Here is a 27,954-nt window from a genome sequence, read left to right on the forward strand (position 1 = left end):
AGCAAAAGAACTAAAACTATAAAATTATTAAAAGAAAATATGAGGGAAAATCTTCATGACACTGAATTTGGCAATGATTTCCTGAACATGACACTAAAAGCATAGGCAACAAAACAAACAAATTGGACTTCCTCAAAATTAAAAAGTTTTGTGCAAAAAAGGATACTATAAACAGGGTGAAAAGGTACTCTACAGAATGGGAGAAAATATTTGTGAATCATGTATCTGATCAAAATGTATAAAGAACTATAATTCAATACAATAAAACAAACAACTCAATTAAAAAATGAGTACACAAAAAGATGCTTAACATTATTAGTCATCAAAGAAATGCAAACCGAAACTACAATGAGACACCCTTCACACCCATTAGGATGGCTGTTATCTAAAGAAAAAAACCCAGAATATAACAAGAGTCGGTGAGGATATGGAGAAATTGGAATCCTTGCGCACTGCCAGAAGGAATATAAAATGATGCAGCCATTGAGGAGAACAGTATGGCAGTTCCTCAAAAAATTAAACACTTAGTTACCATACGATCCAGTATTTCCACTTCTAGGTATACACACAAAAGAACTGAAAGCAGGGTTTCAAAAACTTATCTGTACAGCCATGTTCACTGAAGCATTATTCCCAATAACCAAAAGATGAAAACAACTCAAATGTCCTTCAACAGATAAGTGGATAAACAAAATGTGATATGAACGTACAATGAAATATTATTATTCAGCCTTCAAAATGAATGAAATTCTGATACAGACTATAAGAATGAACCATTAAAATATTATATGCCAAGTTAAATAATCCAGACACAAAAAAATATTGTATGGTTTCATTTACATGAGCAAAACCTATAGTCAAATTCATAGAGACAGAAAGTAGCAGAGTGGTTACAAGGGGATGAAGGGAAGGTAGATGGCTGATTATTGTTTAATGGGTACAGAGTTTAAGTTTAGGGTGATGAAAGATTTCTGGGGATGGATAGTGGTGATGCTAATACAATAATGTGAATGTACCAATGCTACTGAACTGTACATTTAAAAATGGTTGATGGGAATGCAAGCTGGCGCAGCCATTCTGGAAAACAGCATGGAGGTTCCTCAAAAAACTAAAAACAGAACTACCCTACAACCCAGCAACTGCACTACTAGGCATTTATCCACGGGATACAGGTGTGCTGTTTCGAAGGGACACATGCACCCCAATGTTTATAGCAGCACTATCAACAATAGCCAAAGTATGGAAAGAGCCCAAATGTCCATCGATGGATGAATGGATAAAGAAGATGTGGTATATACTTATATATAATGGAGTGAGTATTACTCGGCAATCAAAAAGAATGAAATCTTGCCATTTGCAACTACATGCATGGAACTGGAGGGTATTATGCTAAGTGAAATGAGTCAGTCAGAGAAAGACAAAAATCACATGACTTCACTTTAAGAGACAAAACAGATGAACATAAGAGAAGGGAAACAAAAATAATATAAAAACAGGGAGGGGGACAAAACAGAAGAGACTCATAAATATGGAGAACAAAGTGAGGGTTACTGGAGGGGTTGGGGGGAGGGGAGATGGGCTAAATGGGTAAGGAGCATTAAGGAATCTACTCCTGAAATCATTGTTTCACTATATGCCAACTAATTTGGATGTAAATTTTAAAAAATAAAAAATAAAATTTAAAAAAATTAAAAAAAAAATGGTTGAAATGGTAAATTTCAAAAAAAAAAAAAAAAGATAGTCCTAGAATGGAAACAAATTTGATGCTCATGAGCCAGTAAATATTGCCAAAGCTATGATATGGATATGGTTGCTGAAAAACAAAACAAAACAAAACAAAGTACACATAAGAGGAGATGGTCAATGACAGAATCCTAACTTTAAAAAGGCAAGTGGAAAGGGGTACCTAGGTGGCTCAGTCAGTTAAGCGTCAGACTTTGGCTCAGGTCACAATCTCCCAGTTTGTGAGTTTGAGTTCCACAGGGGGCTCAGTGCTGACAGCTGAGCCTGGAACCTGCTTCAGATTCTGTGTCTCCTCTCTCTGCCCTCTGCTGCTCAAGGTCTGTCTCTTTCTCTCGCAAACGTTAAAAAAATTTGTTTTCGTATAAAAAAATAAAAAAGACAAGTGGAAAAACAATTCATGGATGTTTTTGTTGCTGTTGTTATTTGTTTTAGTGATCAGAGGATTAGAATTAGAAAAATGAAAGAGTGGTCTCAAGGAAGCCAAGGAAATTGTCAAGAATGCGGTTGTGATGTTTTTGGAAAGAATGTGAAGAAGTCAACTCTTCTCTCTCATGTAAAGGTGACAATAAATGAAAGCTTATGTATAGAGTATGTCCCAGGGCACCTGGGTGGCTCAGTTGGTTGAATGTCTGTCTCTTGATTTTGGCTCGGGTCATGATCTCATGGTTCATGGAATTGAGCCCTGCATCAGGCTCTGCGCGTACAGTGTGGTGCCTGCTTGGGATTCTCTCTCTCCCTTTTTCTCTCTGCCCCTCCCCTGCTCACGAGCACGCTCTCTCTCAAAATAAATATTTTTTTAAGTAAATAAAAAATAGAGTATGTCCCAGTGAAAAATTACTCCTTTCTTTGTCGCTACCCACCCTCTTGCCACCAATGGCTGCCACAGAAATCACTTTTACTAGTTTCTTTTGCAAATTTGAGTTCTTCATGCAAACACAAATATTTATTCATATGCACTCCTCCCCTTTGTTATACAAAAAGTAGAATATTATAACATAAGGTTCTGCATCTTCTTTTTGTTTTTATTTAATATATTTCGGAGGCTTTTTGTATCAGGCCATAGACAGTGTTCTCGGTTTTCTCTCCAATTACATAGTGTTGCACTATGTTCAATGGCTTATTTATGGCTAATTATCAATATTTTGCATTGTGAAGACTGTTATATGTATAATATTGGATATACATCATCATAACTGTAGGATAAAATCCCAGAGGGGATTGCTCAGTGAAAGTTAAGTGCAATTGAAATTTTGAAAGATGTTGCCAAATTGTCTTTCAAAAAGTTTGTAACAATCTGCAGTCCCTCTAACAATAAAGGTTTTCATCTTTGGGGAATTTTTGCCATTCTAGTCTGTGAGAATAAATATCTCCATATATGTCTAATGGAATTTATCTGATTGTGAATGAGATTGGGCGTATTTTCACATATTTGAGAACATGGGACTATGTTCTATGTTTTGTTTGTTAATCTCTTTTCCATTCTTATTGGGTTGTTAGTCTTTCTTTAAATCTTTTTTTTTTTTTTTTTTTTTTTTTTTGGTGCTCCTTATACATTAGGGAGCTTAGTCATTTGTTTGTAACACAAAATGCAAATATGTTTCCAGTTTGTCACTTTAACTTTTTTTTTCATGTAGTAGGAATAATTAATCTTCTACGTTTTTATTTTTAGTTTTTGAAGTTTAGAAAGGCTTTCCCTCCTCCATGGTTATAAAGTAATTCACTCAAGTTTTCAGTCTTTGTAATTTAAGTTTTTTGTTTCAGTTTTAAATTTTGACCCATTTGGAATTAATTCTGGATTCAGTACATGGCATAATCCATCCTCTTCTTTCTCGAAAGTCTATCAAATTGTCCCTATTACCTTTATCTTTTTCCCAACTGATTTGAGATGCCCCATTCACCATACACTAGAATCCTTCATTTAGTTCTATTTTTGGATTCTCTATTTTGTTCCACTGGTCTGTCCATTCAGATGACAATCCCGTATTATTTAAATTTTGAAGTTTTAGCATATATTTTAAGACTAGTCCCATATGCCCCACACTGCTTTTTTTCTTCCAATTAGACTGTCTGTTCTTGCCTTTGTTTTTACATTTGAACTTTTTTTTTTAATGTTATTTTTGAGAGAGAGAGAGAGTACAAGTGGTATAGGGCAGAGAGAGAGAGAGAGAGAGAGAGAGGAGACACAGAATCCAAAGCAGGCTCCAGGCTCTGAACTATCTGTCCGCATAGAGACTGATGTGGGGCTCAAACCCACGAACGTTGAAATCATGACCTGAGCTGAAGTCAGACGCTTAACCAATGAGCCACCCAGGCACCCTGACCTTTATTTTTTAAATACTTATTTAAGTAATCTCTACACCCAACATGGGGCTCAAACTAATGACCCTGAGATCAAGAGTTACATGCTCTTCCAAATGAGCCAGTCAGGTGCCCCTCCATTTGAACTTTAAAATAACCCCTACCTATCTAGAGAAAGACATTATTTTCAATGGGATCATGTTAAATTCATAAATTAATTTAAATGACATTTTTTATAATAAAGGATTTCTATTCAAGAATATGGTATAATTTTTCATTTAAGTCTTTTTTTGTGTATCCTCATAGGGTTTTAAACTTTTTCTTAAATAGGATTTATTTTTTGCTAAGATTATCCTGAAGAATTTTATCCTATTCTAAGTTTTTGTTTGTATATATAAAACTTACAGGAATTTTAGACCCAACTACCTTACATTCTCCTTTTTATTTAAAATTATGTTGGGTGCCTGGCTGGTTTAGTTAGTGGACTATACAACTCTTGATCTCTGGGTTGTGAGTTTGTGCCCATGTTGGGTGTAGATTACTTAAAAATAAAATGTTTACAGGCGCCTGGGTGTCTCAGTTGGTTAAGCACCTGACTCTTGATTTCGCCTCGGGTCATGCTCTCATGGTTAGTAAGATCCAGTCCGGCAGGGGGCTCTGCGTTGACAGCACTTAGCCTGTTTGGGATTCTCTCTCTCCCTTCCCCACTGTTTCTCTCAAAACTATAAACAAACAAACAAACAAACAAACAAACAAATATTTAAAAGACAAAACAAAATAATGTTAAAAGTAACTGTAGTAACATACCTGGATAAAGCATCTTTGCAATTAGGAACAATCTATTTTTGCACCTAATAAATCCACCTGGTCTGAGGGTAAGCGGAGGGAATTACTAAATTAGTTTGTCTGAGTAGGCTCCTTAAGGAACTATAAACTTATATTCCTTGATCTCTCTAAGCCAAGTTTTTCTCTTCATAAAATGGGAATGACACTAATTTACTTCTCTGCTATTGCAATGGTCCACACTACCTTCATGCTTTATTTCTTAGCCCAGGATTTCACAAATCAGCTCCTTTAGACCTACATCCCATCACAAGGACATTAAAAGAACACAGAAGACTGAACTGCTATGTCTCCAAGGTTTGTACTTTAAGTAGAGCAAGCAGTTCATTTAAAAAACAAAAACAACAGGGACGCCTGGGTGGCTGAGTCGCTTAAGGGTCCACTTCAGCTCAGGTCATGAGCTCCCCGTCCATGGGTTTGCGCCCCAAGCAGTCTTCTGTGCTGACAGCTCAGAGCCTGGAGCTTGCTTCGGATTCTAGGTGTATGTCTCTCTTTCTGCCCCTCCCCCAATGAATAAACGTTAAAAAAAAAATTAAAAATAAATAAACAAAAAAAAGTCCTTTTCAAATACTTTCTCTTTTAAGAGAATAGTGCTAATTTTATTTCAATTCCATAACAATGCTACTGGTTTTACCCAAAAGTCAGGCTTTAAGTCACTTATCAGCTCAATTATGTAAACTTTCTCCCACCAAAATACTTAAAAAAACAGGGGTGCCTGAGTGGTTCAGTCGGTTGAGCGTCCGAATTCGGCTCAGGTCATGAGTTCGAGCCCCGCGTGGGACCCCGTGCTGACCGTTCGGAGCCTGGAGCCTGTTTCAGATTCTGTCTCCCTCTCTCTCTGCCCCTCCCCCGCTCATGCTCTGTCTCCCTCTCTGTCAAAAATAAATAAACATTAAAAAATATTTTAAAGAAAAAACACATTCTAGGAAAATCTATCCTTGTTACTGTTTTATTATTGTGGCTCAGAGATTATCTCCAAGATACAATCCCAGTCATACAATGATATTTATTTAAATTACCAATTACACACCCAGACACAAACTCCTGAGTACTGTTTCTCCCTCTCCCCACGACCCCCCAACACCTTAAATCACACACACCTGGAATCCCATTACTTGCTTCCCGCAAAGGCTGACTCACCACCCCATCACTCTCTTCAGGCCCTGACTTTCACACACAAATCAATAACACAGAATAATACCAGCCCCCTTTGCAACGTCGCAAACCCCTCCCTTTTGGCGTTTCAAACCCGTTTCACGTTTAGCAATTCCTCCCCTTGGACCTCCCCAATCCCGTTGCAGGTTTCCAGTCTCCTCCCTTTCGGTCACCCTAGCTTTAAGTCTCAGAAGCTCAGATCCCACAACTCGTTTGCACAGAGGAGCCCCACGCCAAACTCCCGCCTGAACAAAGGCCGAAAAAGCGACCAAAGAAGTCTGCGCACTCCTTGGGCGCAATGACCCTCCCAAGAAGTCTCTGGGGTGTAGCCAGGCGCGAGCAGTGAAGAATCAAGACGAATTTCAAAGGGTCCATCCAACGCTCTCCCTGCTCCGAACTACATTTCCCAGAAGGCTCAATGGTGCGAAATTAAACTAGCCCTCCTCTTCCTGAGTCCGTACAACTCCTGAGGATAGGAGGGTGGGCCGGAGAAGGAACCCCATTTCAAACACGTCAGAGTAGCTTTTGGAAGCCACTGCCTAAGGCCGTGCCAGCCTTTGTGAGGCCTCCGGTGCGCGGTTCCATGAGGGGGCGCAATCCTTTAAGCAGGGCCTCAGCTAACCCCTGACAGAAATTCTGGCGACCGGGAGCCATCTTGCCTGCCACAGGTAAGTTTCTGACTACATTTCCCAGAGGACTCCTCGGCATCGTTATGATTCTCGCGTGAATTCAGCCTCCAAGTCACGCGCTGGCGGTACCCTCAGGTTTGCACCCACAACTGTTGCAGCGCTGTGGAGGGTACCGCTGTTTTGGAAGCTTGGAAGGCCTGGGGTGAGGCTCCCTAGGAGAGGGCGGGGCCGGAGGCTCGGCTCTGTACGGCGGAGGAGGTAAGATTGAAGTTGTGTGATTGTGTCTGGCTGGTAGTATGTAGTGAATGACCGTGTGGTTGTGACTAGCTGTTCCTGTGGTGTGTGCTTCCAGTGATTACCCGTGTGCAGCACGGTCTGGGAGCTCGTGACTCTTCTGGTGTGATTGGATGTGACTCGGTGGTGTTTGTGTGTGTGAGAGAGAAAGGGAGAGAGTGAGTGAGTGATTGGGACCACGTGCGGCATTGTGTGTGAAGGTGTGGGGAGCTTGTGACTCGGTAGATGTAATAATAGTGTTTGTTCCCGTTAGGGCGTGTGATTGTGCGACTCTGTGACTGTGTGCTGCAGAGTACAGTTGGGGGTACTTGTGAATTCTATGTGGTTTTATCTGTGGATAGTGTGATTGTGACTGTGCGACCATCTGCGGGCGTGTGGTGCCTGTGTCAGTGCGGTTGTGACTGAATGTCCTCTTGGTAAATGTGTGGTTGTGCTTATGTGACCGTTGAGGCCCAGGGTGTTGGCCCTGTTGCTTTGGTTATGGGTTACCGCTAGCTGTCTGTCCCCGTAGTGGTCGTGTGATTATGTTTTGGGTGACTGGATAAATATATGAGGTTTTTTCACTTAGGTTGTATACCTACATATTATACTATGGTTTTCCCTCGTTTTAAAACTTTTGCAAATGCTATCCTATGGTCTTTTGTCTTTTATTTTGCTTATTTGTACAACTATGTTTTAGACAATTGTCATATTAAATATAGTAGTGGTTCATTTGTTTTCTTTGCATTACATCCTTTGAAATATACCCTTGTTATTCATCCCTTCAATTAATGATGGGTGTTTGAATTGTTTCTAGTTTCCGACTTTATACACAGCGCTGCCACAGCATTCTTTTACAGCGGATACATGTGCATGAGTTTCTCTACCTGACAGTGGAATTGCTGGCTCATATGATATCCTACACTTTACTCAGTAGTACCAAAATAATTACCTAAGTGGGTGTGCACATTTATGCTTGCACAGCAATATTTGAAACTTCTCATTGCTCCATATTTCTACCAAAACATGATTCTCAAAGTTCTAAAAAACATCTTTAGGAGATAGAGCATAAAGTGCACAAATCCTAAGTATACAGCTGTAACACAATTTCCTAAAGCAACATAAAGAACATGGCCAGCACCCCAGAAGGTTCCCTCATGCCCCTTCCCGGTTATTTCTCCCACAATCACTGTTCAGAAGTCTATCGCCATTAATTTTACCCATTCTTGAACTTCACATATGAATGGAATTGTATAGCATGTGTTCTTTTATGCCTGACTTCTTCCACATTATGTCTGAGATTCGTCCAAGTTGTCCACTGTAGTTGTACTTAGTTGTCATTACATGGGGATGTATTGCAATGTATTAATTGCTTACACTGTTGATGGACATTTGATAGTTTACATTTTTTGGCCATTACAGATTGTATTGCTGCTATGAACATTCTCTGTTTTTGGTGAACATGTAAATGCTTTTCTCTTGGCTAAATATTTAGGAGTGGAATTGCTAGATAATATGGTGGGCATTTGTTTAATAGATTCTACCAATTTCTCATGTGGTTGTACCAATCCATCCAGCAACGTATGAGAGTTGCTCCACATTGGCTCTGTTGAGATTGCCAGTCTTTTAATTATTCTGGTGGTTATGTAGTGGAATTTCATCGCAGTTTTCTTTTTTTTTAAGGTTATTTATTTTGAGAGCGAGAAAGCACAAGTAGGGGAAGGGCAGAGAGAGAGGAGAAAGTGAGAATTCCAAGCAGGCTCTTTGCTGAGGGCACAGAGCCCCCACGCGGGGCTCAAACTCACGAGCTGTGAGATCATGACCTGAACCAAAGTTGGTTGCTTAACCACCCAGGCACTCCTCATCGCAGTTTTAATTTGTTTCCCTGATGGGTAATGATATTCAGCATCTTTTCACAGGTTTATTGGCTATTTGGATATTCTGGGGTGTGTGTGTGTGTGTGTGTGTGTGTGTGTGTGTGTGTGTGTTTTCCAAAGGTTTTTTTTTTTTTTTTTAATTTATTTTTTGTTTTTAAATCCTTGTTTATTTTTGAGAGAGAGCATGAGCTGGAAAGAGGCAGAAAGATGAGACAGAATATCCAAAGCAGGCTCTGCACTGACAGCAGTAAGCCAGATTTGGGGCTCTAACTCAGGAACCACAACATCATGACCTGAGCTGAAGTTGGATGCTTTACTGACTAAGCCACCCAGGTGCCCCTTGTATATCCTGGGTTTTGTTTTTTTTTTTTTTTTTAAATTTACATCCAAATTAGTTAGCATACAGTGAAACAATGATTTCAGGAGTAGATTCCTTAATGCCCCTTACCCATTTAGCCCATCCCTCCTCCAGTAACCCTCTGTTTGTTCTCCATATTTATGAGTCTCTTCTGTTTTGTCCCCCTCCCTGTTTTTATATTTTGTTTCCCTTCCCTTATGTTCATCTGTTTTGTCTCTTAAAGTCCTCATATGAGTGAAGTCATGTGATTTTTGTCTTTCTCTAATTTCACTAATTTCACTTACCCTCCAGTTCCATCCATTTAGTTGCAAATGGCAAGATTTCATTCTTTTTGATTGCTGAGTAATACTCCATTGTATATATATACCACATCTTCTTTATCCATTCATCCATCGATGGACATTTGGGCTCTTTCCATGTGCATGTGTCCCTTCGAAACAGCACACCTGTATCCCATGGTTAAATACCTACTAGTGCAATTGCTGGGTCGTAGGGTATTTCTTTTTTATTTTATTTTATTTTATTTTATTTTATTTTATTTTATTTTATTTTATTTTATTTTTTTCAATATACGAAATTTTTTGTCAAATTGGTTTCCATACAACACCCAGTGCTCACCCCAAAAGGTGCCCTCCTCAATACCCATCACCCACCCTCCCCTCCCTTTCACCGCCCATCAACCCTCAGTTTGTTCTCAGTTTTTAAGAGTCTCTTATGCTTTGGTTCTCTCCCACTCTAACCTCTTTTTTTTTTTTCTTTCCCCTCCTCCATGGGTTTCTGTTGAGTTTCTCAGGATCCACATAAGAGTGAAAACATATGGTATCTGTCTTTCTCTGTATGGCTTATTTCACTTAGCATCACACTCTCCAGTTCCATCCACGTTGCTACAAAGGGCCATATTTCGTTCTTTGTCATTGCCATGTAGTACTCCATTGTGTATATAAACCACAGTTTCTTTATCCATTCATCAGTTGATGGACATTTAGGCTCTTTCCATAATTTGGCTATTATTGAGAGTGTTGCTATAAACATTGGGGTACAAGTGCCCCTATGCATCAGTACTCCTGTATCCCTTGGGTAAATTCCTAGCAGTGCTATTGCTGGGTCATAGGGTAGGTCTATTTTTAATTTTCTGAGAAACCCCTACACTGCTTTCCAGAGTGGCTGCACCAAGGGTCGTAGGGTATTTCTATGTTTAACTTTTTTAGGAACTTCCATACTGTTTTCCAGAGTGGCTGCACCAGCTTGCATTCCCACTGGCAGTGCAAAAGAGATAGATCCTCTTTCTCCACATCCTCATCAACATCTGTTTTTGCCTGAGTTGTTAATGTTAGCCATTCTGACAGGTGTAAGATGGTATCTCATTGTGGTTCTGATTTGTATTTCCCTGATGATGAGTGATGTTGAGCATTTTTTCATGTGTCGGTTGGCCATCTGGATGTCTTCTTTGGAGAAGTGTCTATTCGTGTCTTTTGCCCATTTCTTCACTGGATTATTTGTGTTTGGGGTGTTGAGTTTGACAAGTTCATTATAGATTTTGGATACTAACCCTTTATCTGATATGTCATTTGCAAATATCTTCTCCCATTCTGTTGGTTACCTTTTAGTTTTGCTGATTGTTTCCTTCGCTGTGCAGAAGCTTTTTATTTTGATGAGGTCCCAGTAGTTCTTTTTGCTTTTGTTTCCCTTGCCTCTGGAGACGTGTTGAGTAAGAAGTTGCTGCGGGCAAGATCAAAGAGGTTTTGCCTGCTTTCTCCTTGAGGAATTTGATGGCTTCCTGTCTTACATTGAGGTCTTTCATCCATTTTGAGTTTATTTTTGTGTATGGTGTAAGAAAGTGGTCCAGGTTCATTCTTTGGCATGTCGCTGTCCAGTTTTCCCAGCACCACTTGCTGAAGAGACTGTGTTTATTCCATTGGATATTCTTTCCTGCTTTGTCAAAGATTAGTTGGCCATATGTTTGTAGGTCTGTTTCTGGGTTCTCTATTCAGTTCCATTGATCTGAGTGTCTGTTCTTGTGCCAGTACCATACTGTCTTGATGATTACAGCTTTGTAGTATAGCTTGAAGTCCGGGATTGTGATGCCTCCTGCTTTGGCTTTCTTTTTCAAGATTGCTTTGGCTGTTTGGGGTCTTTTCACGTTCCATACAAACTTTAGGATTGTTTGTTCTAGCTCTGTGAAGAATGCTGGTGTTATTTTGATAGGGATTGCATTGAATATGTAGATTGCTGTGGGTAGTATTGACATTTTAACAATGTTTGTTCTTCCTATCCAGGAGCATGGAATCTTTTTCCATTTTTTTATGTCTTCTTCAATTTCTGTCATAAGCTTTCTATAGTTTTCAGCGTATAGATTTTTCACCTCTTTGGTTAGATTTATTCCTAGGTATTTTATGGTTTTTGGTGCAACTGTAAATGGGATCAATTCCTTGATTTCTATTTCTTTTGCTTCATTGTTGGTGTATAGGAATGCAACTGATTTCTGTATATTGATTTTTATATCCTGCAACTTTGCTCACTTCATGAATCAGTTCTAGCAGTTTTTTGGTGGAATCTTTAGGGTTTTCCATATACAGTGTCATGTCATCTGCAAAGAGTGAAAGTTTGACCTCCTCCTGGCCGATTTGGATGCCTTTTATTTCTTTGTATTGTCCGATTGCAGAGGCTAAGACTTCCAATACTATGTTGAATAACAGTGGCGAGAGTGGACATCCCTGTCTTGTTCCTGACCTTAGGAGGAAAGCTCTCAGTTTTTCCCCAATGAGGGTGGTATCAGTGTTGGGCCTTTCATATATGGCTTTTATAACCTTGAAGTATGATCCTTCTATCCCTACTCTCTTGAGAGTTTTTATCAAGAAAGAATGCTGTATTTTGTCAAATGCTTTCTCTGCGTCTATTGAGAGGATCGTATGGTTCTTGTCCTTTCTTTTATTGATGTGATGAATCACATTAATTGTTTTGTGGATATTGAGCCAGCCCTGCATCCCAGGTATAAATCCCACTTGGTCACGGTGAATAATTTTTTTTTTTATGTATTGTTGGATCCGGTTGGCTAATATCTTGTTGAGGATTTTTGCATCCATGTTCATCAGGGAAATTGGTCTGTAGTTCTCCTTTTTAGTGGGATCTCTGTCTAGTTTGGGAATCAAGGTAATGCTGACTTCATAGAATGAGTTTGGAAGTTTTCCTTCCATTTCTGTTTTTTCGAACAGCTTCAAGAGAATAGGTGTTAACTCTTCCATAAATGTTTGGTAGAATTCCCCTGGAAAGCCATCTGGCCCTGGACTCTTGTTTCTTGGGAGGTTTTTTATTACTAATTTGATTTCTTTACTGGTTATGGGTCTGTTCAAATTTTCTATTTCTTCCTATTTCAGGTTTTTTTTTTTCAGAGTTTATAGCATTTGGGTTTTATTTTATTTATTATTTTTTAATATGAAATTTATTGTGAAATTGGTTTGCATGCAACACCCAGTGCTCATCCTAGCAGGTGCCCTCCTCAATGCCCATCACCCACTTTCCCCTCCCTCCCACCCCCCATCAACCCTCAGTTTATTCTCAGTTTTTAAGAGTCTCTTATGGTTTGCCTCTCTCTCTTCCTGTTTCAGTTTTGGTAGTATATGTGTTTCTAGGAATTTGTCCATTTCTTCCAGGTTGCCCATTTTATTGGCAGATAATTGCTCATAGTATTCTCTTATTATTGTTTTTATTTCTGCTATGTTGGTTGTGATCGCTCCTCTTTCGTTCTTGATTTCATTTTTTTGGGTCCTTTCCTTTTTCTTTTTGATCAAACTGGCTAGTGGTTTATCAATTTTGTTAATCCTTTCAAAGAATCAGCTTCTGGTTTCATTGATCTGTTCTGCTTTTTTGGTTTTGATAGCATTAATTTCTGCTCTAATCTTTATTATTTCCTGTCTTCTGCTGGTTTTGGGTTTTATTTCCTGTTCTTTTTCCAGCTCTTTAAGGCATAAGGTTAGGTTGTGTATCTGGGATCTTTCTACCTTCTTTAGGAAGGCCTAGATTGCTATATACTTTCCTCTTATGACTGCCTCTGCTGCGTCCCAGAAGTTACCCTGTTTTTTAAAGTGTCTGTTCAGGTCTTTTCACTCACTGCCCTTAAAAATTTTTTGTCTTCATTTAAAGACAACTTTTTATTTTCATATTGTAAATGTAGTTTAAAGAATTCCTATATATTCTTTTTTAAAGTTTATTATTTTTTAATTTTTTTAATGCTTATTTATTTTTGAGAGAGAGAGCGAGCACGCGCGAGTCTGGGAGGGACAGCGGGTGAGGAAGATTCAGAATCTGAAGCAGGCTCCAGGCTGTCAGTTGTCAGCACAGAGCCAGATGCAGGGCTTGAACCCACAAATCATGAGATCATGACCTGAGCCAAAGTCCTATGCTTAACTGACTGAGCCACCCAGGCATCCCCTTAATTGTATTATTTATTTTGAGAGAGAGTGTGCAAGTGGGGGAGGGGCAGAGAGCGATGGAGAGAAAGAAAGAATCCCAAGCAGGCTTCACACAGTCAGCATGGAGCCCAGTGTGGAGCTTAAACCCACGAACTGCAAGATCATGACCTGAGCTGAAGTTGGACGCTTAACTGCCTGAGCCACCCAGGCTCCCCGAATTCCTATGTATTCTTCACTCAGGTGCCCATGGTGCAATGATGAAAATCAGGAAATTTACACAGAAATAAGATTTTTGACTAATTTACAAACCTTACTTAAATTTTGCTAATTGTCCTATCAGTGCCCTTTTCTGTTCCAGGACCCAATATAAAATACTTCATTGATTTAGTTGTCTTGTCTATTCCCATCAGACATAGTTCTTTAGTTCTTTTCATCTTTCATGACCTTGATACTTATGAAGGGTACTGGCCAGTTTTCTTGTAGGATGTCTTTCAATTTGGATTTGTCTGCTTTTTCCTCATGGTTAAATTTAGACTATGCATTTTTGGCTAAAAGATCACAGAAATAGTGTTTATGTTCTTCTCAATGTGTCATATAATGATACCAGTATATCTCATTACTGGTAATGTTAACTATGATCACTTGGTTGAGATGGTATCTGCCAGGTTTCTTCCTTGTAAAACTATTTTTCTCTTTTTAGTTAATAAGTATCTTGTGGGTAGATGTTTTAGAGACTGTGCAAAACTACTGTTCTCATGGGGGTGCCTGGCTGGCTCAGTCATAAGACCATGTGACTCTGGATTTCAGGGTCATGTGTTTGAGCCTCATGTTAGGGGTAGAGATTACTTAAATAAATAAACTTAAAAAAATACTGTTCTCATCATACTTTCACCCATTGATAATTCTTATCTGTAACAACTATTACTGTGGTGTGTGCCTAGTGGTGGTTTTCTCTTTCCATCATTCCTTCTATATTTATTAAATTCTGTAAAAAGTTGTCCATTATTCCTCATGTGTTTATTCAATTACTTGTTTATTAACTAATGGATACTTATTTTGTTCTATGAGTTTTAATCCATTATTATTGTTATATAATTTGTTGCTCAAATTGTCCCAGATTTGGCCATTAGGAACTCCAAATTAGCTCCTGTGCCCTTTCAACATGGCATCATTTTTGAGTACTTTCTTATGCCTATGTATATGTCTTCTCCCATTTTCCTGGCAGGTTTTTAGCCCTTTGTTTTTTATGATTAGTGCTTTTTCCATATCTTGAAAAGAAATCTTTATATTTCCAAGTTCCTGCAGATATTCTATGTTTTCTTACAGATTTAGCTTTCATATTTAAGTCTGTTGTCCATCTTGAATTAGTTTTTGTATATGGTATTTATTGAAAACACCATCTTTGCACATCTGAAATGCTAGAGGCTTTTATCATAAATCAGGTGATATATACTGTCATCCTCTTTCTGGACTGTAATTCTGTTTTATTTTATTTTATTTTATTTTTTATCAATGCCACTGTCTTGAAATCTATAGTATTAGTTCTCCAACCTTGTTTCTTTTCTTTTTTAAGATTGTCTTAGCTGTTGTAAGGCCCTTGGATGTCAGAATCAACTTGTTAATTCTCACCAAAAATAAAAAATCCTTGCTGGGGTTTTGTTTGTGAATCTATATGTTAATTTGGGGAGAATTGACATCCTATCAATATTGAATCTTCCAATTAATAAATATAGTATATGTCTACATTTGTTAAGGTCTTTAATTTCTCTCAATGATTTGTTGTAGTTTTCAATGCACATCTTTTATTATATTTGTGCCTGGGTATTTGACATTGTCAGTGGTATTTAATTTTTTTTTCCAGTGTTTACTGCTAGAAGTACAATTTTTTTTTTTTTTTGTATATTGTCCTTGTATCTAGCATCTACAGAACACCTACTGTAGATGCTATTTATCAAGTCGGAAGTTCTCATTCGTTAAGATTTTTACATTAATGGGGGCTGAATTTAGCAATTGCATTTTCTGTGTCTTTCGAGAGGATATTTTTTTTACTATTATTATCAATGTGGTAAATTATCTTAAGTTTCATACCTTGAACCAACCTATCATTCCTGAAATAAATCTTACTTGCCCATAGAGTATTAAACTTTTTAACAATTTCACTGGGTTAGATATGCTAATGAACTTCTGCATGTATGTTCATGAGAAATATTGGCCCATAATTTTCATTTTATGTCTTTGTTTTGATATCAGTCTTATATTAGCCTCATAAAATGAATTAAGAAGAATTCCCTGTGTTTTTCTATTCACTATGGGTAAGATTAAAGGTTTTCCTTAAATTTGGAAGAATTCACTGGTGAAGCTATCTGGGCCTGAACTTTTCTTGATAGGAAGATTTTAAACTGTGGAATCAATTTACCTCTTCAGATGTTTCAGGTTTTTTTGTCTGTTTTGTCCATTTTGGCATGTTTTTAAAAGAATTTGTTTCATCTAAGCTTTCAAATTCAAGAGCATGAAGTTATTAGTGTTATGTTTTTAATGTCTGTGGCATCTATAATGATGTTCACGTTTTCATTCTTGATTTTGTTCATTTGTGTTATCCCTCTCATTTTCATCAGTGGTATTGGTAACATTTTTTATTCTGGGTACTTTCAAAACTTTTTTCTCGGGTTGTGGTTTTGCTTTTTGTTTTCTGTGTTTTCCTTTTTATTTATTATTCTTCAGGTTTGCTGAGCTTGAAACTCTTGTTGAGGCTTTTAATCAGTTAATCAGTTCAGACAATTATTACTCTCCAATCTCTTTTATTCCTCAGACACTCCACTAACATATATGGTAAATCTTTGGACTGTGTCCCTTTTGTCTTATACTCACTTCTGTTCTTTCTGTTCTTTTTTTCTACTTCATGTGGATTTTTTTGTTTGTTTTTGACTTGTCTTTCAGTTCATTAATTCTTTTTTCTTTTTAATTTTTTTAATGTTTAATTGTTTTGGAGAGCGGGGGAGGGGGCAGAGAGAGAGGGATACAGAATATGAAGCAGGCTCCCTGCAGTCAGCGCAAAGCCCGATGTGGGACTTCAACCCACTAACCACGAGATCATGACCTGAGCTGAAGTTGGACACTTAACTGACTTAGCCACCCAGGTGCCTCTGAGATCAGTAATTCTGTCAATTTTCTTCCTTCCTTCCTTCTTTCTTTCTTTCTTTCTTTCTTTCTTTCTTTCTTTCTTTCTTTCTTTCTTCTTAGTTTATTTATTTATTTGGTAATCTCTATATCCAATGTGGGGCTCAAAGTCACGGCCCTGAGATCAAGAATCATGTGTTCTTGTGCCTAAGCCAGCCAGGTGCCCTAATTTCTTAATTTCCTCATTTACTGATGTAGGTTGCCTATTTGGTTCTTTTTTACAGATTTCAGTTCTGTTTAATTTCTTTATCTTACCCATTTCCTTATATTTTGGTTGTTTTTAACATTTTAAAACTATTTTAAAGCTATTTTAAATTGTTTGCCAACTCTAATATCTGTATTGTCCATGGTTCTGTTTTCTGGCTTTATCTCTGAGCATACCTAGCATTTTTTATTTTTTTTTAATTTTTTTAAATGTTTATTTATTTTTGAGACAGAGAGAGACAGAGCATGAATGGGGGAGGGTCAGAGAGAGAGAGAGAGAGACAGAATCTGAAGCAGGCTCCAGGCTCTGAGCTGTCAGCACAGAGCCTGATGCGGGGCTCGAACTCACAGACCGTGAGATCATGACCTGAGCCGAAGTTGGACGCTTAACCGACTGAGCCACCCAGGCGCCCCTATCTAGCATTTTTTAATTGGATGATAGATATTGTGTCGAAAACAACCATGGAGGCCAAGGGCAACCACTACCTACATCTAGCCTTCTCGTTATATCAGAAAAATTAAAGTGCTTTTCAGGTCTCTTTTACTAACAAATACAATTCTTAGTATACAAGAAATTTTCAGGATAATGTTGGAAATAATTTAAAACATTATATTTTTATTAAAAGACTGCTTGTTTAGAAGAGTGCAAAATTCTCAAAAATTTTATTTAGTAGATTTCAGAGGGCTCTCTTGTCTGTAGTGGTATCTTTTGGCGGTGCTCCATACCCAACATGTGGTCATTTTGTAAACATACTATAGTCTTGGCCACAGAGATTACTGGTTTTAAAAGGAAGGGTCAGGGGCGCCTAGGTGGCACAGTTGGTTGAGTGTCCAACTCTTGGTTTCAGCTCAGGTCATGATCTCACAGTTGGTGAGTTTGAGCCCCACACTGGGATCTGCGCTGAGGCGTGGAGCCTGCTTGGGATTCTGTCTCTCCTCTCTGTCTCTCCTGCGCTTGTGCGCACGTTCTCTCTCTCTCTCTCTCTCTCTCTCTCTCTCAAAAATAAATAAATAAACTTAAAAAAAATAAAAGAAGAAGGAAAGGGCAGATTCCCCAGATGCAAGAATTCAGCTGGAGATGATATACTCTAGGAGCAAAGATGAAGAGGGTTGGGAATGTAACAGACATAATATGGAGCTATTGAAATAAGAATGTTTCCTGACCACGTCACCTGGGTGGCTCAGTCAGTTGAAGGTCCAACTCTTGATTGTGGCTCAGGTCATAATCCCAGGGTTATGGAATTGAGCCCAGTGTTGGACTCCGCTCATGCTGAGTGTGGACCCCACTTAAGATTCTTTCTTCCTCTGCCCCTCTTCCCTGCTTTGTGTGTGTACTCTGTCTCTAAAATTAAAAAAAAAGGGGGGGGGGGTTTCCTTGCTCATTTGACTTGGAAGGTGCAGCACTTGAGATTGTCCCTTTAACCAAGGAAAGACCAGTAGGAGAGACCAGAAAAGGGGACTTTAAAGTGAGAAGTATGGGAGAAGGAGTTGTTTCCAAGTCTTTCTGGATTACTGTTGATTCTTTAGTATATAGCACAGTGCCTGGCACATAATAGATTATGTTGGTCGATTTGAAAAACAAACTAAGAGCTTAATAAATAGTAATAATAAAAATATTAAAGGAGTGCTTTCAGGTTTTAAAGAAGAGACATTTGTGGATTACCTTGGTTTTCATTTCCTGAAATAAATAAATAAATAAATAAATAAATAAATAAATAAATAAATAAATAAACAAACACACACACACACACACACACACACACACACACACACACACACCCTTAGTGGAATGCAGTAAGTGCTAGGGGTAGATGTATCCATTAAATAATTGATAACAAGGTTCTTTGTCCTGGGTGGTCACTTTTACATACAGTTATTGATAAATTGTTTAATCATCAAGGAGTTTTGTACATAGGGATGTTCACTGCCCTTTATAATGCTCAGTTTATTATATTCCTATATCTAATAAACAGAAAGAACATATTTTATAAAACATTTCAACATCGATCTCAAATTAAGTTACTCCTCTTAAACAATTTAGACATCTATTAGTATTTTAGTATAATGTTCTTTGGGTCATTTTAAACATCTTAAGCACATATCATGTATACAATTATTACAAATTTTATTACTACACTTACAGTTAAAAGCTATTCTAAAGCATCAGTGATATGGATTTAGTCCATTTCTACATTATTTCTATACTTTTTAATTTCTTCCCATTGTTACGCGAATTAATCATCTTCCTAAAGTTTTTGTAATATTGCTGTGTTCGCTTTCCTGGGTTTCAGTTTTCTTAAGATTCATTAATCCCAAAAATCGTCTCAAACTGTGCAAGATTAGAGGATGGTTCATCAACCAGTTATTTCTTGGTCAGGACACAGGACTTGATTGTACAAAACAAGATCATTAAAAACTGTTTAGACAAATGTATATCCAAACTAAAATGTATATGATCAACTTTTAGGAGTTATTTGGAATTCGTATAAAGGTAAAATGATATATATGCAAGGATTTTTTTAAAGTTTATTTTGAGAGAGAGAGAGTGAGTGTGTGTGCACAAGCAGGGGAGGGGCAGAGAGAGAGGGAGGGAGAGAGAGAATCCCAAGCAGGCTCCGTACTATCAGTGCAGAGCCAGACTTGGAGCTGGAACTCAGGAGCCATCAAATCATGACCTGAGCCAAAATCAAGAGTCAGACATTAAACTGACTGAGCCACCTAGGCACCTCTATACAAGGATATTTATTACAGCATTGTTTGTAATAGAAGACAAGAAACAGCCCCAAATGGTCATGGGCCGCAGATTGGTTAAATAAAAGTGTATCCATTTAATGAAATACAATGTAGCTAAGGGAATTTCAGCTCTGTGGGTACAAGTTACGTTCCAGTTCAAGATACATTATGTAAAGGGGTGCCTGGGTGGCTCAGTCGGTTAAGCGGTTAAGCGTTTAGCATCTGCAGGTCATGATCTCATGGTCTGTGAGTTCGTGCCCCGCATCGGGCTCTGTGCTGACAGCTCAGAGCCTGGATGGAGCCTGCTTCAGATTCTGTGTCTCCTTCTCTTTCTGACCCTCCCCCGTTCATGCTCTGTCTCAAAAATAAATAAACGTTAAAAAAATTTTTTTTAAAGATACATTAAGTAAAAATAGAAATGTGTATAACAGTGTATATAATATGCAATCAGTTGTGTAAAAAAATTATATCTTTGTGTGTAGATGTGTATATATGTATACTATTTTCTCCAAGCCCATATTAGATTGCTGAAATCTATCCTACTTCAAAGCCTGAGGTCTCTGGAGTAGGGAATAATGAAAGATTTGCCCATTTTTCTCACTGATACCCCTTTTTTATTTGTATTTGTGTGGGGTGAACAGAGGGGAATGATCATCTGGGAGCTATGCAGCAAGTGGGATCTTATGTAGCTTCTTTTGCCTTCCCCAGTTCTGCCCTTTTCCAAAAGGATCCCAGAGGAAGACTGATCTTTTTCTGCAAATACCAAAGCCATGGCTCAGGTGAGATGCTGTTTCCTTTTGCTCAAAGAGAGTTATTTTTACCCCTAGTACATGTAAACATTTGCCTTCTTCATCATGATATTTTTGATGTTTAAAAAAAAACCAAAAACTTTTTCAGACAGTTTAGTTAAAAGCTGTGCTAAAGTTCTCTTAACCTTGCTCTAAAGAGAAAGATCTTCAATAAGTCAATTCAAAAATTTCTCTCTTGGTGGAGATATTTATAGAAAAAAGAATTTGTTCTATAACCATTGTTGGAAAAAAGAAACAAGGTCTGGTTAAAGATTTTTACACTCTCAAATTATGGGTAACGGTTAAGGGCCAGCCAAGTTGTTGGTTAACAAGTTTCTGTGACGAGGTCTTAATCAGATTATAAATCCTTCAGAAAATTCTTATGGATTCCATCAAGAATCCTTGTTTGTTCTCACAAAGAGATTGTTAATTACATAATGTAAAAATGGTCTGATTGAGGCCAGGCTCCAAAAAAAAAATTTTTACATGGTCCATTCAGGAACCTGACCCTCATTTCTTCATAAAAACCCAGTGTCCTTCCCAGTTCCCTCTTCTTTTAAGCAACGTTTACAAATTCATTTAGTAAGTCCTTCAGATCTTCTGTCTTAGACTTCTGCCAAAAAGAATAGAAATGTGTTCCCCATTTGTTAATGAATCTAATTTGCTTGGACAGTGATTTGATGAGATGGAGATAAATAATTAGGGGCACCTCATAGGGAAAAGGCCTGATCATCACAGACCTAGGGTTTCCAAGAAGAAAATATGTGGAATGGTTTTGATTGATATCATTCTTAGTACATGGAAGATCTCCTGGTGTATGAGCCTTTCGGGTTTGGGGGTATGACTCATAGTACAAAGCTCTGACACCTATATTTTAACAGATCATCCATAATAAATAGACTTCAGTAATGCCATTGTGTGAATTTGGATCATTTTCCGTCACCTTCCTATATCTCAGGAACAAAGGGAATTTACTGTTGAGCAATGGGTAGTTATAAGTAAAATTGGGCCAGTATTAGGGATTTAAAAATTACTTTAACATCAATATCTGAAAACAAAAGAAAACTTGTTTTATATCCATGTGATAGAATATTATTCAGTGAAAAAAATATGCTAATGAAAAGAATTTATTAAGGTGCACCTGGCTGGCTTAGTCAGAGGAGCTCTTGATCTTGGGGTTGTGAGTTCAAGCCCCATGTTGAGTATGGAGATTGCCTAAATAAATTAAAAAAATTTTTTTTTCTTAAAAAATAAATTGTTATAACAAGGAATTAACTCTTACTATATAATAGTGTGACATGAGAAAGGATCAGTCTTGAATTTTACGCAAATTTAATTTTCTAAGATAAAATATTTTTTAAAGTCATTTTACACATTTTGCAAGTAAAGTAGTGCTATTCTAATCTTGCCCCATCACCCACTCCCAAAAGGTGATTGCCCTCAACTGTCTTGAATATGGTTTAATTGCTATCTTTTGATGAATCAATTTTACTCTCTTGACTTACTACAAAGTGGAAGGGACATTGTATATTCTTGTATCGCACCCTTCATTTCCTCTGATAGTTATTAATCATATTACAATTTTTTTTGTCAAATCAGTAGTGTACACAATATCATGACTGCAAATATTGCTTACTGATGAGCCAGCTCATAGCTCCATTCTATTACAGCCTTTCATTTTTCCTGCGGTTAATTGCTTTTTTTCCCCCCATTTCCTTCATTGTCCATTTTTTCCATCTGATCAAACACATTAATTCGTTTTGAGTACGGAGACTGCCATCTCCATTCCCTTTTTCACCCTGCTCCCACCTGGTCCTGTTACTCTCTAGACTACTGCATAGTTTTCCCAAGACTTCCATTTTTGTGGTTTTCCTGAGATTTTCCTTCACTGTTCTCCTGTGTTAATTCACATATTTCTTGAATACTACGTCTTGTTCTTTTCTGGTTTACTTCCTTCTTTTTGGTGGAGCACATCTTCTGGTACTTTCCTAAGAAATTATGAGGTCCTTTTATGTCTAGAAATGTCTTTTTTCAACCCTCACAACAGAATGATAGCTTAGTTATGGAATGTAGGTGAGAATTTCTTTTCTCTATCAGCATATTGAAGAATTATTCTTACCATTTCTTGTTTTTAGTAGTGTTCTTGAGAACCTCATTGCCTCTCTGATTCTTGATGTCTTTTATATAATCTGCTCTCCTCTGGATGGTTTTAATGTCTTCTCTTTATCCCTTATTCTGAAATTTTACTCTTAGCTACTTGGGAAAAGAAGAGAAAGAAAGAGGCTCACATGTGTTGGTGACTTACTGTAGGGCAAGTAGAGAAAAAAAGCTTATATGTACTGAATGGCAAGGATTATGCTAGCCATTTGTATATACTATTTCACTTAATTGGGATGCCCCTCTTAGCTGGATTTTGTACCTTCCTAATTTTGTCTGGGGGAAACAGAATAAACATGGAAACACAAGATTCAGTCCTGCTTATTTGTTTACAGTCCTCCACTTGCGTCCGAAACATCCAGCCCCACTCTATATGCTTGCTATTTTTCACTTCTCCCTTTATTCTTTTCTTCTCTCTTTCCTTCACCAAAAACAAAACAAAAACAAAAATATAAAACATTTCTTTTTATTAATCAAGTCATATACATGGTTGTTGTTCCAGGAATCAGTGATGTTCAGTGATGTGTCCATAGACTTCTCTCAGGAGGAGTGGGAATGCCTGAATGATGATCAGAAAGATTTATACAGAGATGTGATGTTGGAGAATTACAGCCACCTGGTTTCAATGGGTAAGGACGTCTGTCCATAATCAGATTCTGCCGTCAGAAGCTCTATTTTCTCCCATGTGAAATACCTGCCTTTCAAGTAGGTATTTCTACATCCTGTTCTTAGAAGAATGTTTTTAATATTGTAGTATTAGAACAAAGAAGCTACACTGAGATATGGGGGAGTTTCAAGTCCTATGTTGTTTCATAAATCTGATATACCTTTCTTTGACCTTTTCTTAATGAAGGGACTGAATTTGAATACTGGTATATTCTCATCATAAACTTATCTCCTTACTTCTTTTATAAGCAGGACATTCTGTTTCTAAACCAGATGTGATCTCCTTTTTGGAGCAGGGGAAGGAGCCCTGGTTGGTTGACAGAGAACTAACAAGAGAGCAGTGGCCAGGTAAGTGAAGCTCGTCAGGTAATTACTCAGTTGGTCATTGGAGAGACTGCACCTTTGAGGTGCTCTCTGGGAATCTCCCCTTAGGCCTATTGTACAAAAGTAAGCCTTTCAGCATGAACTTTCAAATGACCTTACCTTTTCCTCTTACTTAACACACTCTACCTGCTTTTCTTCGCTTATACTTCTTTCCATTTCCTCTTGTAATTGCCCAATTCTAACCAGTCAGTGCCCTCCTCCACGCTTTCTAATGATATTCCTTTCTATCCATATTTTGGATCTATTTTCTTATCACTTTCTCATCCTCTTTAGTATTTAGTCTTAAAGAAGCATCACTGTCTCCTGACTTTTTTTTTTTTTTTTTTTTTTTACATTGCCAAAGGCTTATTTTCTTTAGGGTGTTTTAGATGAAGTAGCTCATACAGTCATTGATTCATTCATACTTAGAACAAACATTTACTGATTTTTGAATGTGTGAGGTACTCTCAGAGGTACTGCAGAGATTAAAAAAAGGAATAAGCAATTTCAGAATTTATAGCTTAATAGGAGTACTAGAACACACCTATATATATAGCTTCTATAAAGTAGAACCATCATAAAAGAGGTTAAAACGGGGAGCTCAGAAAAAATGAGGGCTAAGGATATAGAAGAGAAGTTGATCCACACAGATACTATATCCACATAGATACATGAGTGTGCATGTCGTTAACTTTAGATAGAATGTTGGAAATAAAGGCTCTGTACCTCCACTGAGAACTTAAAGCTAGCAAAGATAAACAAAACTTGATATGAATGAGTTAAAACAGGACAGCACATTGATTCATTCAATATATGTTTATTGAGTACCTGTTGTATGCCTAGCACTATTCTTAACACTGATATTACAGCAGTGAACAGAACATGCAAAATCTCTATTCCTGGAGCTTACCTTCTAGTGCTGAGAGAGATATAAAAATAAATGAATATATAGGTCATGTAACAGTGCTAATAAGAAAAACAAAGTAGAGGAAGAGCGTAGAGGATACTATCTTATATGATGGGGTAAGACTAACTTTTCCAGTGAAGTGACATTTGGACAGAAACGTGAAGAAGTACAACAGTAAATCATTGTATGTGGTTAGTGGAAGGAAGAACATTACAGAGGGTGGAAGCCAAACATTCCAGGGCCCTGAAGCAGGTGTGCATTGGCTGTGTTCAGGGAGCAGGAGCCAGGAGGCCAGTGCTTTATCTTATCCTGGTTGGTCAAGTATTTTCAAATAAACTGGAGATTTGACGTCATTTCACCTTTGCATAATCTCAATTTGTAGTTGTAAAAAATATGGACATTTTTTTCCCTTATACAATTTTAATGCCATTATCATCTCTAATAAATTTTACAATTTCTTGGTATACTGGATTGTTTTCATGTCATTATAGTGAGTACTAGTGAGAGTGGACATTTTCATCTTAATGGTGCTCTTTAACTTGTTCACTACTAAATTTTGCCCTTTTTACCTATTACTATCCTTATTTTTTCAAATTTTATGGACTTTATGTAATAAAAATATGTACCCATTTCTAGAAGGTGCTTTTACTTTTTAATTTTAATTTGCATTGGTGTCTTTAATGTGTATGTTGTAATGTGTTTGTAGTCAGCTCCTTAAATGATTATTGTGATGAATTTTATAAATTTTTGTTGTTTTTTAGTTTTCTGCGATTTGTTTTATACCATTTAAATCCATTTTTAGTTTCTTTTTCAATAAAGTATAAATTAAGAGTCCAAATCCATTAACCTCCCTCCCCCCTACACGCACACACACACACAATTTAGCACCCTTTCATCATTTAGCTTACTTCATCTTTGTTTTATCTGCCTGTTCAATAACAAGTTCTGATTTATGTTAGTTTGTATGTCAGCTTCTTTTTCTTGTATCTGTCTGTCTACTTATGCCTACGGAGATAGATATGCCTAGCAGAAGTTAATATATTGTCATTCTTTTTATTGGAAATTATTAAAAATAATGTAACAAGCTGCAGGTGGACATTTAAACAGTTATGAAATGAACTTTCATGTAACCATTACCCAGGTAAAAAACTACAACACTACCAGCACAGATCTCTTTGTGTCCACAAGATCTTTGTGTCCTTTCATAGTTTTACTAAGAGTGCCATCCACAATATATAGTTTAGTTTTAGTTGGGTGTGAATTTTATAGACATGTAATCATACTATAATATGTATTATTTTATGCCTTGCCTTTTTTTTTTTTTAATGTTTATTTATTTTTGAGAGACAGAGAGAAACACTGTGAGCAGGGGAGGGCCAGAGAGAGAGGGAGACACAGAATCTGAAGCAGGCTCCAGGCTCTGAGCTGTCAGCACAGACCCCAACGCAGGGCTCGAACTCACAAACCACAAGATCATGACCTCAGCCGAAGTCGGGTGCTTAACCGACTGAGCCACCCAGGTGCCCCTAATTGCTCTTACTTTTATAAAAAGTCCTGATCTCTGGTGAGAGAACTCTCCACCCTTTCCTTCAGAAGTGCTTGGTTTTACTTTGTCTTCCATATGAATTAAAAAATTTACATTAAGTAAAGTTTCATTAAAAATGTCTTTTTCAACATCCATCCATGAATAAAACTCTCAACAAAGTGGGTATATAGGGGAATGTACCTCAGTGTAATAAAGTCCATATATGTAAGCCTACAGCTAACATACTCAACTGAAAGCTTTTCTTCTAAGATCAGGAATAAGACAAGGATGCCTACTCTCACCACTTATTAAACAGTACTAGAAGCCTTAGAATAATTAGACAAGAAAAAGAAAGAAAAGGCATCTAAATTAGAAAGGAAGAAATAAAACCATCTATGTTTGCAGATGACATGATATTATATATACAAAACTTTAAAGACTCCACTAAAAACTATTAAAATTAATAACTGAATTCAGTGAAGGTCCAGGATACAAAATCAATATATAAAAATCAGTTGCAGGGACACCTGAGTGTCTCAGTCTGTTAAGCATCTGATTCTGGATTTTGGTTCAGGTCATGATCTCACAATTCGTGGAATCGAGCCACACGTTGGACTCTGGGCTGACAGCACGGAGCCCGGTTGGAATTATCTTACTCTCTCTCTGCCCCTGTCCCACCTGCGAGCTCTAGCTCTAAATAAATAAATAAATAAACAAACAAACAAATGATTGCATTTCTATACACTAACAATGAACATTCAGAAGAGAAATTGAGAAAATCCCTTTTACAATTGCATCAAAAAGAATAAAATACCTAGGAATAAATTTAGCCAATGAGGTGAAAGACCTGTACACCAAAAACTGTAAGACATTGATGAAAGAAATGGAAAAAACACAAATAAATAGACACTACCCAAAGCAAGTTACAGATTCAATGCAATCCCTATCAAAATTCCAGTGGTGCCTTTTATAGAAATAGAACAATCATAAAATTGTCTAGAACCATGAAAGACGCAAATAGCCAAAACAGTCTTGGAGGCATCACACTTCCTGATTTCAAACTATATTAAAAGGTATCAAAATCAAAACAGTATGGTATTGGCATAAAAACGGATGCATCAATCAATGGAACAAAATAGAGAGCCCAGAATTAAACCCACACATATATGGTTAATTTTTAACAACGAATCCAAGAATATACAGTGGGGAAAGGACAGTCTCTTCAATAAATGGTTTTGGGAAAACTGGACAGCCACATATGAAAGAATGAAACTGGACCACTATCTTACATCATATACAAAAATCAGCCCAAAATGGATTAAGGACCTGAACATAAATAAGACTTGAAACCACAAAATTCCTAGAATAAAATGTAGGCAGTAAGCTCTTAGATCCTTGGCAATTTTTTGGATTTGACAACAAAATAAAGACAGCAAAAGCAAAAATAAATGAGTGGGACTACATCAAACTCAAAATCTGCACAGCAAAGGAAATGGTCAACAAAATGAAAAGACAACCTACAGAATGGGAGAAAATGTATGCAAATCATATATCTGATAAGGAGGTAATATATAAAATATATATACAGAATCCATAAACTACATAGCAAAAATTCCAATTAAAATACAGAAAGTATAAAAGAAATGGAAATTTTAGAACTAGAAAATATAGTGGCCAAAATTTTTAAAACTACTGCATAAGCTCAATAGAATGGAAATAACAGAGAAAAATTGGTGAACTTAAAAATGAGCCAAACTAGTTCACATAAATACCAGAATAAAGATCAAAAACTTAAAAAGAATCTATAGCTTCAGGGACATGTGAGACAACAGAGTTTTAACATTCATGT

General features: G+C 37.2%; 1 protein-coding gene across 2 annotated transcripts in view; it reads left to right on the forward strand.

Annotated features, from left to right (window-relative positions):
• The first annotated feature begins 6,790 nt into the window (after positions 1-6,790).
• ZNF566 (zinc finger protein 566) overlaps positions 6,791-27,954 on the forward strand; it is a 28,947-nt gene continuing 7,783 nt past the window's right edge. The window contains exons 1-4 of one of the 2 annotated variants that reach the window (XM_047836913.1): positions 6,791-6,926; positions 20,408-20,478; positions 23,147-23,273; positions 23,560-23,658. In XM_047836913.1, coding sequence (XP_047692869.1) covers positions 20,470-20,478; positions 23,147-23,273; positions 23,560-23,658 — 235 coding nt within the window. In that variant the 5' untranslated portion in view covers positions 6,791-6,926; positions 20,408-20,469. The remainder of the gene's footprint in view (positions 6,927-20,407; positions 20,479-23,146; positions 23,274-23,559; positions 23,659-27,954) is intronic. The other variant, XM_047836914.1, reaches the window with a different exon arrangement.

The sequence above is a fragment of the Prionailurus viverrinus genome, chromosome E2 (genome assembly GCF_022837055.1).
Source record: "Prionailurus viverrinus isolate Anna chromosome E2, UM_Priviv_1.0, whole genome shotgun sequence".
NCBI classification, from domain to species: Eukaryota; Metazoa; Chordata; class Mammalia; order Carnivora; family Felidae; genus Prionailurus; species Prionailurus viverrinus.